Below are 18,288 nucleotides of genomic sequence, written 5' to 3' on the forward strand. Positions count from 1 at the left end.
ATATGAATTAAGCCATAAAAAAAGAAATTATGGCTGCAGTTTTTTCAGGATGTAAGAGAGAAAAGGAGAGGATGAGTTTTCACAGATAACAGGAAGGATAAACACAATTAAAAATACTTTGCAGTTTTCAACTTTGGCCTGTCATGAAACTGGCTGGATTTGAAAATCTAGCCAGTTTTCAAATCTGGCTGGATTTGCAAATCACAAATCCAAATCCAACTTCTGGGGAAAAAAATGTTTAAGAAACTAAAGTGGAAGCTTTAGTTATTAAAGAGGTTATTAAGAAGTTACACATTATATATTTACTGCAAGTCATATCATTTTTGCAACATTCACCAAAATTTTCTCATATCACATGCTTTCCAATAATGTGACAATCTTATCTATATGATTCATGTGCTCAGGCTTCAGAGCCTAGGTATGATCAGTTCGAGAAAATCAAAAACAAGAAAAACAAAAATAAACTCATACATTTGAGATACATTTAACTGTTGGAGATATCCTTGGAAAGTGCTTAGTCAGGTTATAAAGATTGTAACTTGGGGGCAGATGACTTGCTTTTGATGAACCAGAGCCAGCTATGCAATAATAGATCTGGAAGCAGCATGCCATGTCGAAGGCTTCATGTGTGCAAAGATTCTGCTTCTCAGTAAGACACCAGACAGGGAAAATAATTAGCTAAGAAATTTAGAGGCTTTTTGTGGGGACCAACTGCTCCTTGTGGGGACAGAAGCCTGGTTCCCACAAGGGGAAACACCGTTTTTGGGTCAGGGGTTAGATTTAGGACTAAGGTGTGAATTGAGTTTTGGTTAGAGCTAGGCATGTAATGGTTAGGTTTAGGATAAGCGTAAGGTTTAGGCTGTGGAAATTAATGGAAAGTTCCCACAAAGATAGCCATGTAAACATGTGCGCTTGCGTGTGTGTGTGTGTGGGTAAACGTGTCCGTTCAGCTGCCATGGTCTCTATGTGATACACATATAATCAATCTGAAGTATAATTCTTCCTCCCTGCTTTTTTCATACTTCACCAAAAGCGGGAAATATTAAAATAAAATTCCACATTTTCCAAGACAGAATAGAGACCACAACACTTCTCAAAAATGATTATAATGGTTGCACTTCCTATTGTGATACAAGTCTTTAAAATGAATCCCAAGGTGCCAAGAGCAGCTTAGCAATACGTGACTTCACGATGCTCTATATCTTTCACTGCAGTGGAGCAAAACCTAAAAAAAGACCATGCAAAATGCTTAGAATCTCACCAAAGGAGGTGTGTAACAGAGAGACTGGTTTGTTTTCAAGAAAAGGAAAAAAAAAAAACCTGACTGTGGCCACCGTCCCCCAGTGCCTTATAAGGCAGTGTTTCTTTCCAGCAAGCACTCTGAAGCTTAGACTTGAGAGCAAGTCAACTACACTCCAGAGATGAAGCAGATTTTAAGCTCGACTCTGAGAACAGGACGAGCTGGGCCTACAACGTCTACTGCATAGACAGAGCAATACTTATGGGTTCAAAGCATGGAGGGGGAGCAACGTGATAAGGGATAATAAAGGGATTGAAGATGTGATTGAAGATGTTGAGCAAGAGCAGCAGCAAAGGGTAGGAACAAGTAATAACCACAGGGATAGAAACAAACAAAGAGTGGCAGAACATCACACTACCTCCAAGGCATTAATATGGTCCATATAAACTTACGCTTTGCTTATTAGATTATCTAGACACACTAGGTCTGCAACCAAGTCAAAACACACTGAACTGGAGCTATAGGAGAAGTACCTGAAGAGGGTCTACTGAGAATTTAGAGAGGCAGGTAGAAAGAGACATGGTTAAAAAGTGAAAGAGGGAAAGTGCGGCCGTTCATAAGGACTTTGAGCCGCATGTTCAGCTGCCAACTATTTACTCACTGAGGTCATTTCCTTTAGGACGTCAGGGAAGCAACATAGCTTGCAATCAAGTGTCCGATTTGATTTTTTTTTTTTTTACTTCAAATCATCTCTTCTTTTGCTTGTCCTGAAACATGGCTCTCCAGACTAGCAATACAATCAGCAGTCAAATAATGACTAGAGTTTACATGAGGGGAAGGTAGCTGAGACTTCAGGATCAGGAATGCAAAGAGAAACAACTTTCTAAACAGATGAGAAAATCTGTTCTCGATGAGTTGTACATAAGGAAAGTGACAGTTTCTGCAGATTCCTATCGGCCCGATTTCTCAGGAGAGCCAGCAGCTTGGCAGCATCTGAACACATCCTCCTACACACCGACTTATAAGCAAAAACCTGAAGCAAATTACTGACTTTGTTTTGCTGAGCAGTAACTGAGAAGACCAACGAAAAGTCAACAGTTCAGCTTCTTCCAGTGAAGTTCTTTTTTTAGCTGTTGCTAAGCTACAATAGCAGGGGCTGAGGTTATGAACAATTATCAAGGCACTTCAAGTATGTATGTTTTTATTCGACCTGCATGAGCGCCTGCCTGAGCTCTCTGTGTGTCTGAAGCTCACCCTGGACAATAAAATGTCTTGATCCCAGCGACAGAGTGGCGGCTAAAAATGGAAAACTGTAGCCTGTTTCTCCTACGCATGCTTCCTTCTCCATCTCCTCTCTCTACACCTCCGTGTCCAGGATGTAAACACAACCGGAGCTGAGTAATTTCTTTGGTGGACGTTTGTTGGGGAGACCAGTACTGGGTCATAGTGAGGGAATCAAGATGGGGCTTTCAAGGGAGCAAGATTATACTTATTAAAGGGGTTTAGAGAGGTTTCTTTTTTAATAATGACCCAACAAATGTTGAGTTTTTTCACAAACTATTTTTAGACAGCTGCAAGAAAGCAATAAGGCCATCTGAAATTCCTTTTGACCCCAAATTCCAAATTTTCCCATTTATTTTTCTTAACAGCAAAAAGTATCTTTTTCATAAGGTGGATGTATTGAGTCTCAAAAAACTTAACACAAATCTATCGGGACTAACTTCATTTTACAGTAAAGAAAATACTGTAAAAAATACTCTAGATCTCTAAATTGTTCTAGTCTGTTTAAATAAAACAAGGAATTGCGTTTATAAGCATGTTAATAGTAAAGTCAGTTCTTTTTATAATTTAAATACTTGTGAAAATTCATACAACAGTACCGTAAAAAACATCTTTCCTTCCTAATTTTCTCTGTGTTTATTACTGTTTATCCAGTACATAAGACCTATTTATTCAAACAGGCATTTAATACTACTATTGGGATGCTCTGATGCATTTTATGTGCTGTTTTTGTCTTCCCTGTTCTTTAACATTTTATCATTTCCTTTTGAAAAATATGTAAAGAAGACAAACCGAAACAATCCTTGAAGGAAAAAGAACAGTCGATTGCCACATATCTTTAGTTTGCTCTCTTCTAATCAATTCTGATAATAGTTTTTTGACAATGTTCATCTTGAGTCCTTACCTTATGGGTCAACCGTTTAATTACACTAATCTTAATCACAATATTTTTCCAGTCCTGCTTTGAAGGATCTGCTTTGCACCATTTTCTTGTAATTGCTTTCTTGCAAGCTGCCAATTTAATTTTCAGTAAACAATACATACATAAATAAATACTCAAAACTTGCTATTAAGTAGCCCAGAACTCTAATAATTACCTACCAAGTGTGTGTTTGTACATGTTTGTCTTGTGTCTCTGTGTTGACCTGTAATGAACTGGCGACCTGTAAAAGCTGTACCCTGCCTGTCACCTAAAGACCCCTGGAGACAGGTTAGTTCTACGTGTTGCACAACATAAAAAGCAGAAATGACAAAAAAAAAAAACATGTAACCTCTGCAAAATAATCATATCAAAACTGCTGCTGAATGTATCATTGTTGCTAAAATCCAAAAACCATGGAGAAAAAACACTAAAGCACAACAAAACACTTCAAGTACATGTTTCCCCTCATCTTTAAGGTTCTTAAATCCCATGGAAAATTGTTCATAACCAACTGGAACAAGAAATTGTTTTGGGAAGATCTTCCTTTCCCATTTAAGCCTAAAGTTATTATATACACACACATAGACACACACTCGAGTAATGGAAATGATTTTTTTCCACAACTGTATGCAAGTGAGAACTCACCACGTCCAGCTGCACTTCTTCAGACACAATTATGAATAACCCTTTTCCAACCCAAGTAGCATCGCTGTACAGGCTCAGAATACTTCCAATATTTTGTTTCTTAAACATAAAGGCTTCAGAATGTCTCAGAAATTGAGTTTTCACAGTACTCATGCTAAATGAAAAGTAATAATGGCTAAAACTTGTTACGAGAAGAAAAACAAAACATTAAATCACATAAATATACAACTATTTTTACATACCGCTATTCTTTCTCAAATAATAATTTACTTAAAAAAACATAACATTTCCAGGCACATCAAAGGGTCCGCTATTTTATTATAAGTAGTTGTGACTAAAAAAAAGAGAGTACACAATCTTTCAATTCTAGAGTTTAACATACACCAACATGAAAAGCATCTCAGATTAACCTTCCCCTTGTGCAAACTTTGGGCATCATTTGTTTGGATGTAGCTCCCTGCTCACTCTACTGCTAGCCTTCTAGTGTGTCTCTTTCGTCGCAGTGAACAGATCATCTGGTCTTTACCAGGTGCTGAAATGATTTAAATCCAACTTCAAATGCACAAAAACAACAGATTTCACATGGTCCATTTATTAAACAAAGATTAAGCTAAAATAAAAAAAAGCTGTGCAAACATCAAAGCCCAGCCTTTCTGCTTTTAGAGGATTTAAGAGGGAACATAGCAGCCAGGTGCTGCTAAACAAACCACTTGATTAAATGATGTGTGACCACCTCTAGAGAAGAAAACTTTTTGAACATTGTTGCTCCGGAACAAACAGGTGAGTGATAACACAACTTCAAGGTGGATAAAACATCAGTGGCGACCTTAGTGCAGGTTAAAGTCCTGAAACTTTTAACTGCGTCTCTGTTTCAACACACCCGAGTCAAATGAGCAGGGCCTGTATAATCTTAAGACTAAAAGCAGTTCCTAGTGACCTCATTTCACAAAAAATATAGAATTTCTGTTATTATAAGGTCTTCCTTAGAATTTTACCTCTGTAAAATAAAAGCTTTCTAAGGAACTGCTAAAGTGACAAAATGTTGGGAAATTTGAGGACTAAGATGACAGGGAAGATGGCAGAAAGGAGACATGTTCTCCATCAAATGGACAGATCTGTGTCAACAGCACACATTGCTTTTTGTTGCTGTGTGGCAATTCATTCGGTTTTGCATAGTCATCATCATGACACACTCTTCTTAATCCAGCCCAGATTCAATGATTGGACAATTAAGAGTGTTGGACCAGGGACATACCTACATGTTGCAGGACACCGGCCCTTAAGGTTAGAGACCTCTGCCTCAGAGAAACAACTGTTGCTACTTAATAATCCGGGAACCATTACAAACTATTGGAACGGCATCATTCTCCAGAGAGAAATGCTGGCCACAAGAGAAACACATTTGTCAGTTGCCAGTCGTCCCAGCAAGGTCAGAGTGTGAAATGCTCAGAGAAGTGAGAATACACTTCACTTTACAGATCTCAGTTCACATTTTAAAGGTTAAAGTTCATGACAGGATAGTTAGAAAAAGACAGAACAGGTATGCCATGTTTAGAGGAGCTCAAGGTTTCCATCTCTAGCTGACAGTGGATACAACTGGACAGGCTGTCAAAGACTAAAAGGACAACCATTCATTTATGCATAAACACACACCTCTATTATGTCCACACACACAAAAAAAATACAACTCTAGAAACCAAAGACTGTTTATTTTGGTCTCACAATAATAATTTGGTGTATTCCTTTATCAAAATAAATAATGTCAGTGACAAATATGTTGTTGATGGAATATTTTGACAACTGTTTGGAAAGTAAGCTCCAAAAGAGAACTGGTTTTACCAGTGAGACAGTGTGCAGCCGGTTATTAACCTCATGTGCAGACATAACAGGGGTACAGGCGGGAGTTTTGGCCGGAAATATTAGTCCCAGAGAGCACTCCAGCAGGGACATTCTCCTGCAGTTAATCCTAATCTGCAGACACGCTTCAAAGAGCCCCAAACTGCACTGTCTGCTCTGCGTCTTAACTATTAATCAGGCCTGTCTGAAGTGCATCCACAGCCTCCTTCTAACCGTGCCTTTATTAAAGGTGAACATTACATCAAGGTGTCCGATTTCTCAGAGGTGTTCACTGCCAAAAGTGTGCATATATGCGTCTTAGGTTACAGACACCATCATTAATAAACCATCCAAGCAGACTTACCAGCAAACTTTCCAGGTTTATGGCTGATCTGGGGTCTCTGATCATGTCCTCCAGCCTCTTCAGCCGGTTTGCCATCCTCTTCTCGGCGCCCAGCGACATGGCTGATTTAAAACAAAGTTTCTCTGGGATTAATAAGAAAGTTTCCCCCCTGAACTGTGTGGAGTTTACATGGGAGCCCCTCTTTTGTTCCTGGCTAACGGCCGGAGGCCTGGAGGAGCAGCCTTTGGGCTCTCAGCCCACCCAAATAGCTCCAAACAACTGGAATACTGGCCAAAAAATGTAAAGCAAAAATGGGTTAAAATATTCCCAAAACGAGTTCTCCAAAGCCAGCGACTCAGCTAGTTTCGATTGTTTCAATACGACAACGGTGTTGAGTTTTCACCTCCCGTTAAGTGAAAGATGCATTTTCCCCTCAGCTCGGTTTGAAAGTTTGAATTTGGAGATAGCAACAGGCAGCAGGGCGTTTTCTCGGCGCCTCCCCCTCGCTTCTTTCCTCCCTCTGCGGGTCTCGACCGCTTGGAAATCCCGACTTTAGGAGAAAATTCCGCCATTCAACGCCGTCCGAGTTGCAGTTTGTCCGCGCCGCTGTCACAAGTCGCCCGAAAAGCGGCTGTTATGTCCGTTCTCTTGCAAACACTTCCCCGTCTGAAATTCTTCAAGCATTTTCTCGTTTGTCCTCCTCCTCTTCCCACCTCCTCCTCCTCCTCTCCTCGACTCAAACACGGCCACAGGGATGGACACGGAGGGGAGGAAAGTTTGGAGTCTTATCCGTAGAGAGAAGCCCTCCTTCTAGCACACTTTGCATCTACTGAAGTCGAAGTGTCTCTCCTCCCCCCTGACATCAACGCAAAATGACTCAATTTCCCATAAGCCCCTCTGCCCCGTCCGCCAATATGAATGGAGTGTTTTGAGCCTCTCTTAGCGGAATGCAGAACGAACAGAAACAGTTTCCTCATTTTAACGATAGGGCAAAACTAATTTCACCGTGACCAGACATTTAAATGAACAGAGTCCTTTTTTTACTGTTTTATATTAGTTTAGAATAACTTGTCATTTTTAGCTTGGTTAGGGTTAAAACAATGCCAGAATAATGAAAGAGATTATTTTTTTAGAAAAGTTCTTAAACTTTCTTATGAACAGATTAAATACTGTGGTTACGTTATTACTGATGAATTGAATGGTGATGATAATACACAGAAAGATGCATGAGCTGCTAGAGTAGATGCTGGTGGAAAAGGCCCAAGGAAACAAACAGCTACTAAACCTTCAGTTCCTCTAAAAATGTTTGAAATCTAACACAGCCATAGATTTTAACATTTATTTAGGATGGGTTTACGTTTAAATTTGATTTAAGCTGTCCATGTTGCACCCCACATTTTGCCCATTGACCGCTGGAGATAGGAACATGCACACCTTGCGACCCCACAAGGGATAAAGCATGTTGTAGAATGGATGGATGTTGCACTATAAATAAATTAAAAGATTTTAAAATGTTTAACATTCAAATTTAAAATGCAAACAAACTGACAAGCTTACTTTGTGAAAGTGCAAAGACTTCATAGTTTGTTTTTTGTTTTTACCATAGCTACAATCGGATGCTATAAATTTAATCGTTGTTTTTGACCTTCAGTTGTTTTCACAAATACACCTCAGCAAATAACAACCAATTATCAGTGATGATCTTAATAGGAAGAGGGATCTCTAAATCATATTCTGCTTATGGCCAGCCCTGGGCCACATGATAATGACACTCTTTTACCAGCTTCAGCCAACATCTTCACAGCCTCTTTTAACATCGTCTGGGGTTAATATGCACATTTTACAGCAAAACACATTTGTCTCTTGGACACAGAACCTGTTTTCACCCTGTACAGTACTACTAATAATGGACTAAAAATATCTTCCTGAAATATTGCCTGACAGTGTGACATTTTCATCATGATCTATTACAAGAGAGCAGTATGTCTGTCCAAAGTTAAATCAGACCAACCCTCTTTAGTTTTAGATCAGTTAGAATAACCAAATTAATCTTTAAAAACTTGGTATTTAACAGTATATAGATCAACAATGAGTGGATATAGACTTCTGACTGAACCAGAAATAATTTTGCAGTGTGGTGTGGTGTGGTGTATGGCAGCTAACCTGTCACTGAATAAACTTTGAATAAGGTCTGACTTAAAAAAAAGAAGATTCTAAATATGTTGGAGCCTATTTATAACCCATATTAATAAAAATGTATGAATATTATGAATGCATTTGTTTTAATTTGCGGTTTGTCATTCTTTCAACTTCTTCCTGAGAATACGCTCTAATAGTCTATCACCACAAGAGGCTGCTACAGACCACACCATTCACTTTTTCAATCGCAGAGTGTCAAAGGACATCAAATAAAACATTAACTTTTGTACCAATTTGTGGATTTTAACCATTAGTTTATTTCGACCTTTGACTCACACTCAGCACAAATTAGTCTCAGATTTTTTAAATATAATTATTAAATAATGATTTTTATTCATGTATGTGTTCATTTAAATGTTAGCTGAAATGATCCACTCGTGAAGTATTGAGTGCATCTTCTGACATTCATGGTTATAAATATTCCAATTGTACAAAAAATCTATCAGTGACTTAAAACTTCACTGTCTTTTAAAATAAGTTTTAGCTTTGGCAGAAATATTGAACTTGACAGGAAGTTTTTATTTTCTATGGTTAGCTTGATCTGTAAACAAATCTATGCCTTAAATCTAATAATGGATGATACAAACAGAGCCTCATTATATTGTCACAAAATCCAACTGCCCCCAGAAAGTTTAGCCAGATGAAGATCACTTGTTTTACTGTTGGGGTGATGCAGTACAACCAAACGCCATAATTTGAGTTCCATTCTGTTGTGTCTAATAGGACGGTGACAGTACAGCATTTACAATTGCCACATTAAAAAGAGTAAAATGAGAAAAAAGGAGAAAAAAAAAGAAACAATAATTGAGCAGAGCGTTGTAAGGATTGAGCCAGCAATTTGACCCAAACCCCATTGCTATCTCTCGGTGGTGCCATTGTTTAAGAATTTCTACAAAAGTCAAACAAAAAGAAATGGATGAAGTTGCTCACTTTCCCTTGCTTCTTATATTCACCCAGTACCGATTCTTTCCATCTTTTCTTTTACTGTACATAGCTATGTACAGTATGTTATAAAATATTGAATTTATGACTAGTATGTGCACTAATGGACAGAAAATGACTGAAATAGCATTGTGTGTGCCTCTTATTTATTTCTCTTCATGAGTAATTCACTTTAATTAAACAATAACTGTTACAACACAAAATTAGTTTTTTTTTTTTCTCCAAAGCAAGTTTGGCCACATGTTATGTACAAAGTCATAATAAAAAGTCCTCCTTTTGTCAGCAATGCCTCCAGTTTAAAAATTGAAGGTCAGGTTCATGTCAAACTGTCTCTTTCCTATTATTTGCAAATTCAAAACATGTTGACAATAAATAATACCGTAAAATGCACACAAAAAGATTGACAGTCCACCACGAGTTCATAACGTTGCACATATTGCATGTTGGGGAGGAGAGGGACTGAGGAACATTGAGATTTTCTTCTTAGCAAAAATGTGACAGTTCATACAAGTTACAGAAAAAAGCTGATCATCTATACATTGACACTAGCAAGATAACAAAGTTGTTTCCTTTTGTACAAAGAAGGGAGAGTTGTCTTTACAAGCAAAGATCATTGTCTAGCTGTGGAGATTATACAAGCAAGATTTAAGGCAACTTCTCTGTTGTTTTTGAAACACAAGGGCATTGTATCCCATTTATTTAATTTTTTTTGTCTGTCGACCACTTGTTGTCTTTTATTTTCCCAGCTTGGAGTTAGTTGCATTGCATAATCCAGGCTTCTGAAGTAGGCCTGTATTTTATAATCAAAAAGGAATGCTGGAGGTTCATCATGACTCTTGCAGCTATTGAGAAAGATGGATTAATTTGTCTAAAATTAGACTCCCATATCTTCAATGCTTGCCTCAAATAAAGAGGATATACCCCTTATGCCGCCAGCAGAGCATAGGGACGAGTAGAAGCAGTCAGAAGTTGGCATTTTGTCACAGTCTGGGAGTATAAAAGGTGTCAACAAGAGAAAAGCAAACATAGTGACACGTGTTTAGGACATCATCAAAACAAGACATTTAGGTTTGTCAGAGAAAGAAAAATCCCAACAAGTTAGACTTGACATTTAAATTATTTGTGGCACCAGAATCAAAAACAGGAAACAAACCCATCACTCGTCTCCAAAAGAGCTATTGTTTGAGGCAATTAAGCAAAAGGGAGTTTTACAACAAAAGAAAGAGCAGTGGATTTTATATTAAAAAAAATTACTTTGCAGTGACAATTGCATTAAGAAAATTGGCCTCTTTCAGAAATGTTTGACACTTTGTGTTTTTACAGAGTTCACTTAAATTTATATGTCACTTGTTTGGAAGTAAAAACTCCAAATTAATGTTATATTCTGTTTGCTGACTATGTGCATTTGAGCAGCTGATTAAGAACAATTTCTTCCTCTGACTTTCATTTTTAGAGTTCTATGCAAAGCAGGAAAATAGGAAACTTAAACACTGTATTTGTTCCCTCTCTGTTTGCAGAAAATAGAGCAGAAGCTTTGCAAGGACTGACACTGACCTGAGGCAGACAGTAGGTTAAACCTAAATGCCCACCTCACAGCTCACAGATACAGTTACATGCAGTGTAATCTCAGCCGGAGTTTCTGTTTGCAACCTGCTCACAAACTTGTACATGGTTACATTTATGAAGCCTGTCAGACATGAGTTTGCATACGCTGTATGTGTGAGCTAAGAGCAAATGTTAGGCCTCTTTTAGGTACAACTCAACAGTGAATAAAATGTATGCTACTACAAGACAAAAAAATATGTGGGATTGCCAAGTTAGTGCATTGGATACTCTTTTTTATCTTTGTTGACAATAAGTACCATTTTAAAAGTAATGTGGTGTTTAAAACCATTCTTAATTTATGGTGTGCCTAGTTTTTCTTCGCATAAGTAGTTTTAATAGCCAACTATTAGTTACTAGGTCTAATATCAGAAAGATGACTTTACAAACAAAAACTAGGTTCCATGTTTTGTCTCTGAACACCAGAGTGAAGTGCATCTCACCACTGAAATGTAGACTGACTTCTGGCTTCATTTGACTGAATGCAAGTCGATCTGGATGGGGGGCAGTTCAAACACACAAAAGACTAAATTGCTTTACAATTAAAAATTTAAGCTAAAAAATGTTGGCTAAACAACTTTAGGTAATTTAATATGGACTGTAGAGGAAACATTTTACAACAGCCCTAAAACTGTGTTCAGTTATACAGAAACAAATCAGTTATTAATCAGAAACTGTTTGTATGCTAGTTAGTAAAGTAAATGTTCACATGTTTATTCTTAATATCTGATGTATTTCTTTAGTTTTATATGTTTAGCAATTGTTGTGTTATTGATATGTATTTTATTGTACGTCCTGCTGCTTTGAAGAGCAGGTCTCCCTCAAAACAGATTTTGATTTGAATAAGACATTTTACCCAGACCAATAAAGAATAAATTAACCTTGGTGATTAGTGCTCAGTTAGTTATTTTCAAAATATATTTTATAGCTAAAATATTTTTAATAGTTGAGTCTGAATTAAATTATGTAGCAAAATTATGGCTTCATTGCTAATATTTATAGCAAAATTATTATTAATAAAAAGGAACCAGTTAGCATCAGTGGCTAATTTTCTCCCTAGCATTTTGCTAGGGACACATTAGCACTTAGATTTAACACATGGTCATATCTGGTTTAATAACTATTTTTCATAATAATTAAAGTCATTTGTTAACAGTTGACTTACTGACACTCAAATGTGAAGTTCATATTTTTAACCGAACTACTGATTTGGTAGGGATAAGTTAATTGTCAATTTTACATGATATGTGGACAAAAAAAAAGAAACATTGCTAAATAGGTTATTAACATTGAAAGATTGAATTTTAGTCAATTGGTTAATGTTGAGTCAGATGGACTTTATATAATGAGGACACATGTTTTCATTTTTCTAATAGTTAATGATTTATGAACAAACTATTTTTGTTTCTATCTGAAATAAGTTAGAATATTATGAAAGTTAACATCAGTGGCTAATTAGCCCTACCCATCCGGTTTCTAATTGCTACTGATGAATCATTAGCAACTAGCCAGAGATTAGTTGAATAAATAATGATTTATCAATAGTCAGTTTAATATCATCAAAATATAATCTTGGTTTATTCCTACACAGTCACTGATTTGGTAAACATAAATTAATGATCATTTTCAAATGGGAAACGGAGAAAAAAGATAAACTTGCAACTAAGGAATTGGCCTTTAGCTAGTGATGTTTTTCTGAGTGAAATTATGCCAAGTACTTAATGACTAGGAAGTGATTGTTAAAGGACAGTTTGTCATTACTTAATAGGAACAAATTATTAAACAACTAAGCATTTATTAAACCTATTCATTTTAAAGTAGATGGGAACAAAAGGGGACAATTACTAATGTCCCATTTCTATTAGTAGTTACTTCAAGGCTTGTTTCATGTTCATTTCAAACTGACAATTGAGACATTATTAGCTAATGATTAGCAATTTAATAAAATGTGAAGAGGATTAAATTGCAATAGCAACTAGCAGTTTTTTTTTCAAATTTGTTCCAAAATAGTTTCTTTGTAACTCTGTTAACTTTACGAAGATTACAGACATGGCAAATGGGTGAAATTTTTTCTCTTTTTTTCTAACAGTTTTCCCTCACAGTTAAAGATTGAGATTAATAAAAGGGCTATCCCTCGTCTGACATCAATAAAAGTGAACACGAGTATCACTGTTAATAAAGACATTAAACACAAATTTCCAAGGCTGAGGTTGGCAGATTTTCTACATAGCATTTCCAGATTAATTTAGGAGCACAGAAAGGCTTAACATGTTCTCAAAATGAAGAGCCTGAGCAAGTATTAGCCCATACCATTGGTTTTATGACATTCACGAAAGTCAATTTTGATAACTGTTTCTTTTTTGTGCAATAATGCATGTAGAGAAAAAATCTGAACAGCAGATGGCTAGTGACATTAACACTGTCCCCATTTATCAATTTGATGTTTTTATCCCACCAAACAGAAAGTGTAGATATTCAAGAGTATTTATGACTCCTCTCATTAGAAATTAGCTGCATGAACTGTTCTGATGTTTGTTTATAGTTTCCATGTATCTGTATTTCAAAACATGTGAGTTTAAAAAGGATAAAACAAAATACAAGAGCAAACATTTAGTACCATGGTTATAGTGTCATCTCATTTCAAAGCTTTTCACAGGTTCCACACTTATGTCTGAATATCACAGGATGCTCCATAGTAAAAAAAATATATATATAACTAGAGCTTGTGTTGAAGGGGGGAAGTGCAGATTGAATCTTTAAATAATGAGAAAGCCACCGGGGTTGTGGACGTCTGATAATCTTCCTGTTGCAAGAATTTACTGTCTCCAGGTTAAAGGTCAAGAAGTCCTGCTGGCCAAAACGTCCCTTATATATAAAATTCGGCCCTCAAAGAGTGTCATAAAGAGAAGAGAAGCCCTGTCTCCTCTGCTATGATACACGTCATTTAGTTTTCTTGGATTCTCGTCAGTCTCGAAAGGCGATTAGTAGTGCTGGTAGATGGTGAGATGACAACAACCTACATGTGCATGTGTGAACGTGAGGAGTGGTATAGCTGGGAGTGATGGGATTTAGAGGTTGGGGGTAGATAGATGAGTCGCTGATGGCACTGCGGTCATAAGAGCATCCATCTGTGAAAGAGAGAGGGAGGACAATGAGACAGAGTCCAGGTTGTATTGATCAATTTATGATCAGCTTTTAAAGAGAAAATCTTGTGGATTAATTTGTGCATCTTCATTAAGTTTTGAGCTTTCTTGTCCATCTGTGGTCAAAAGTTTTCCATCCATCCATCATCCATCCATCCATCCATCCATCCATCCATCCATCCATCCATCCATCCATCCATCCATCCATCCATCCATCCCTTTATCCAGGGTTGGGGTCATGGGGGTAGCAGTTTAAAAAGGGAGGCCCAGACTTCCCTCTCCCCAGCCACTTGTTCCAGCTCCTCCGGGGGAATCCCGAAGCGTTCCCAGGCCAGCCGAGAGACACAGTCCCTCCAGCATGTCCTGGGTCTTCCCCGGGGCCTCCTCCAGGTGGTACATGCCCGGAACACCTCACCAGGGAAGTGTCCAGGAGGCATCCTGACCAGATGCCTGAGCCACCTCAACTGGCTCCTCTCGATGTGAAGGAGCAGCGGCTCTACTCTGAGTCCCTCCCGGATGACTGAGCTCCGTAGAGAGCCCAGCCACTCTACGGAGAAAACCCATTTCGGCCGCTTGTATCTGCGATCTCGTTCTTTCGGTCATGACCCAAAGCTCATGACCATAGATGAGGGTGGGAATGTAGATAGACCGGTAAATCGAGAGCTTCGCTTTTTGACTCAGCTCTCTCTTCACCACGACAGACCGGTACAGCGCCCGCTTGACGGCAGACACTTCGCCAATCCGCCTGTCGATCTCCCGCTCCCTTCTTCCCTCAATTGTGAACAAGATCCCGAGATACTTGAACTCCTCCTGTTGGGGCAGGACGCCCCATAGCCCCCACACCCTCACCCCCGACCCAGAGAAGGCACTCTACCCTTTTCCAGCTCAAGACCATGGCCTCGGATTTGGAGGCACTAATCCTCATCCCAGCCGCTTCACACTCGGCTGCAAACCGCTCCAGGGAGAGCTGCAGATCACGACCTGATGAAACCAACAGGACCACATCATCCGCAAAAAGCAGAGACGTGATCCTAAGGCCACCAAAAAGGATCCCCTCAACACCTTGGATGCGCCTAGAAATGTCCATGAAAGTAATGAACAGAATCGGTGACAAAGGGCAGCTCTGGCGGAGTCCCACTCTCACCGGAAACGAGCCCGACTTATTGCCGGCAATGCGGACCAGACTCTGACACCGGTCATACAGGGATTTGTTCCTGATCACTGTTTTCTATTTGTCATCCTTTTTGTAATACCACACACTCCAAGCGTTCCAATTCAACCTCAGAACACCATTCAGCCCATGCGTCTTCCAGCATTACATCACCAGTAACATTGTCCACAGCCTCCAAATGATCAGATTCCTACTCAAACTCACTCCTACTTAAATCTACAACAGACTTTACTGAATGTTTTGTTCCATCAACAAATCCAAGCAAACCAGTTCTGTAAAACTCACCAAAGGCTTAAGTTCACTATCAAAGTGATAAGGCAGAAATAACTGCATTATGCTTTGGTAAAACTTTTCTGGCTCTTTTGTTTCAGAGAAACGCGCATATTGATCCCGAGATCAATATGCGCTGGTTTTGTCCAAATTATTTTTGGACAAAACCAATAAACCCAATAAACCCAAAGTCATTATTCAACTTTATTGCATTTCTACATTCCTCATTTTTTGTCAAAACACTTTAATCTGAAGCAAACTTAACCAGGAACATATTATTGAACATATTATCATTCGGCCTATTTTTATAGTGTTCAACTATGCCAGTTATCCATAATTGTCTTTTGAAGTAAGATCCTGTGATGTAGCTTTTGTCTGAAAACAGAAATGGGAAAACTCATTTTCACAATATTATCACCAGTTGGAGTAAAAATAACTCTCTGAGAACACTCCTTTAAATGCATGTTGGTGAGTCTATACACTGCTTCCTGAGCACAAACATCACGGTTATGCAAATAGACACTACCAAATCTCTTTAAAGCTTCTTTAGCACAAACATTTCCTTCTTTGGCTGCTTCTCTTTTTGTCCATTTCCTAGAAGAAGACCAATTTCACTTAAAATTTTTGACATGTAAGATACAATATAAACACAACATGCATATGCATCAACACAATACTGGATATCAATATTTGCATTCCATGCTTTTAACAGCGGTCTACTATATGGAGTAATCCAGATTTCTTTAATTTGCCTTTTCAACACCATTCCTACTAAATTGTTTATATTCTGTTTCAAACACATCTTGATTCATGCACAAGCCTTCAAACATTTCTTCCACAGTACTATATGGACAGTTCTTACCCTAACCCTCCTTATTTTTATTTTATAAAGACAATGTAGTATTTATTACAATACAGAGACATAAGAGTCGTCTTCTCTTATGAACAACCTAACCAAACCAAAACAAGAACAGATTCAATAAAACACTGATAAAATTAATAAGTTACAAACTTTAAAAGGACTGTTTCCTTAAAATAAGCATCACTGCTGTACCATTTTTTTTTGTTTATTTGAAATCTCTGAAATATATTGAATCATATGAATACCTGACTAAAATATTAATGGAATTGCCCACCAATGTATATCAATCCTAAGATATGAATCCCCTTGTTGTTATTTTAGTTATTGTTTCATTATTATTCATTTATTTTTTTTCTTATCAATATTACTTAGTATTTCCATTTCAAAATCTGCCTCTACTATGCCCTCTACAGAGTTACACTGTTGTAATTGCCTTATGTGTTTGTGCTTACTTTGTTTAAATAAAGTTTAATAAAAATAAATAAATAAATAAATAAAAAATGATGGAGACAATGCATAAAGATCAGACTGGTTTTGTCAGGCAAAGACAGACAAAAAGACAACATTAGAAAAACATTACACATTATGAGAGAAGTCACTCAGCAAAAACTAGAGGCACTGATATTAATTTTAGATGCAGAGAAAGCATTTAATTCGGTAGGGTGGTCTTTTTTATATAAAGTGCTTTCAAAATTTGGGTTTCATACAACAATAATTGACACATTTAAATCGTTATATACTAAACCAACAGCTAGAATTAAAATTAATGGAGATTTGACCAATTCATTCACTTTGGAAAGAGGAACGAGACAGGGGTGTTTGTGCGTCGCCGCTTCTCTTCGCCTTGTTTATTGAGCTCATGAGTCAACTGATAAGACAGAGTCCAGATATAAAAGGGGTTACAACAACATCTGGGAGCAAAAACTATCCTTGTATTGATAAGTATAACACAGCCCACACAGACAATCCCAAAACTGATGAAGTTGCTCAAAGAGTTTAGTTTAATCTCTGGTTACAAAATTAATATAAATAAAACTCAAGTATTAACATTTAACTACGATCCACTGCCTTCAATTAAGACTGGGTACAACTGGAATTGGGAGGCTGAGTCTATCAAATATTTGGGTGTTTCACTATCGAGGGACTTCTCAAAACTGTTTGATACAAATTATGGCCCACTAAATTTGAAAATAAAATCAGATTTACATAGATGGAATGTTATCCCCTTTTTAAGTTTGAGCTCCTGGATATAATCCACCAGGATGACTATCCTTCCACAGTTACTGTACTTATTTCAATGTCTACCAGTCACAATCCCACCTAAACAGTTTTCAGAATGGGATAGATTAATAGCGAGGTATCTGTGGCAGGGTAAAAAGGCCAGAATTAAGTTTAGAACTCTGCAACTAAAAAAAGAAAAGGGTGCAATGGGCCTTCCCTGTTTACAGGAATAGTACCATGCAGCCCAGCTGAGACCTTTAATCTGCCTGTGTTCACCGTCATACATCGCAGCATGGAAGGAAATAGAAGGCACGACACGTGGTAAATGGTAAATACTAGTCATGGTAAATAACTAATGCCTTAATAAATGTCTTAGCATTTCTCTACGAAATGAGAAAATATTTTAGAAAGAGCATTTTAGTATTTGGACTTCCCAGTGTCAGTCTTCATAAAAAATAAACCTTCACATGTCTGATTATTACAGCGGATTAATTCTGTTCATGTTAGCTGCTGGCTGCAGGGCTTGATTTCCCTCTTTTGTCATCACTAATTGATTTCATTCAGAGCACTCACCTCGTGCCACCCTAACCTGAATTTGCCTTTAAATTGCT

The 18,288-nt window shown here is 37.7% G+C and overlaps 2 protein-coding genes across 6 annotated transcripts in view; both read right to left on the reverse strand.

Annotated features, from left to right (window-relative positions):
- rock2 (Rho associated coiled-coil containing protein kinase 2) overlaps window positions 1-7,093 on the reverse strand; it is a 35,207-nt gene extending 28,114 nt beyond the window's left edge. Inside the window, exon 1 of the mRNA XM_005798302.3 lies at window positions 6,289-7,093. Coding sequence (XP_005798359.1) covers window positions 6,289-6,387 — 99 coding nt within the window. The 5' untranslated portion in view covers window positions 6,388-7,093. The remainder of the gene's footprint in view (window positions 1-6,288) is intronic.
- A 2,220-nt stretch (window positions 7,094-9,313) lies between these two features.
- The window catches only part of sobp (sine oculis binding protein homolog), a 43,448-nt gene continuing 34,473 nt past the window's right edge, over window positions 9,314-18,288 (reverse strand). For 4 of the 5 annotated variants that reach the window (XM_023353287.1, XM_023353285.1, XM_023353286.1 and 1 more), the window contains one exon: window positions 9,314-14,138. The gene's annotated coding sequence lies outside the window, so the exon portion shown is untranslated. The remainder of the gene's footprint in view (window positions 14,139-18,288) is intronic. The other variant, XM_005798303.2, reaches the window with a different exon arrangement.

This window comes from Xiphophorus maculatus, chromosome 19, assembly GCF_002775205.1.
Source record: "Xiphophorus maculatus strain JP 163 A chromosome 19, X_maculatus-5.0-male, whole genome shotgun sequence".
Lineage (NCBI taxonomy): Eukaryota > Metazoa > Chordata > Actinopteri > Cyprinodontiformes > Poeciliidae > Xiphophorus > Xiphophorus maculatus.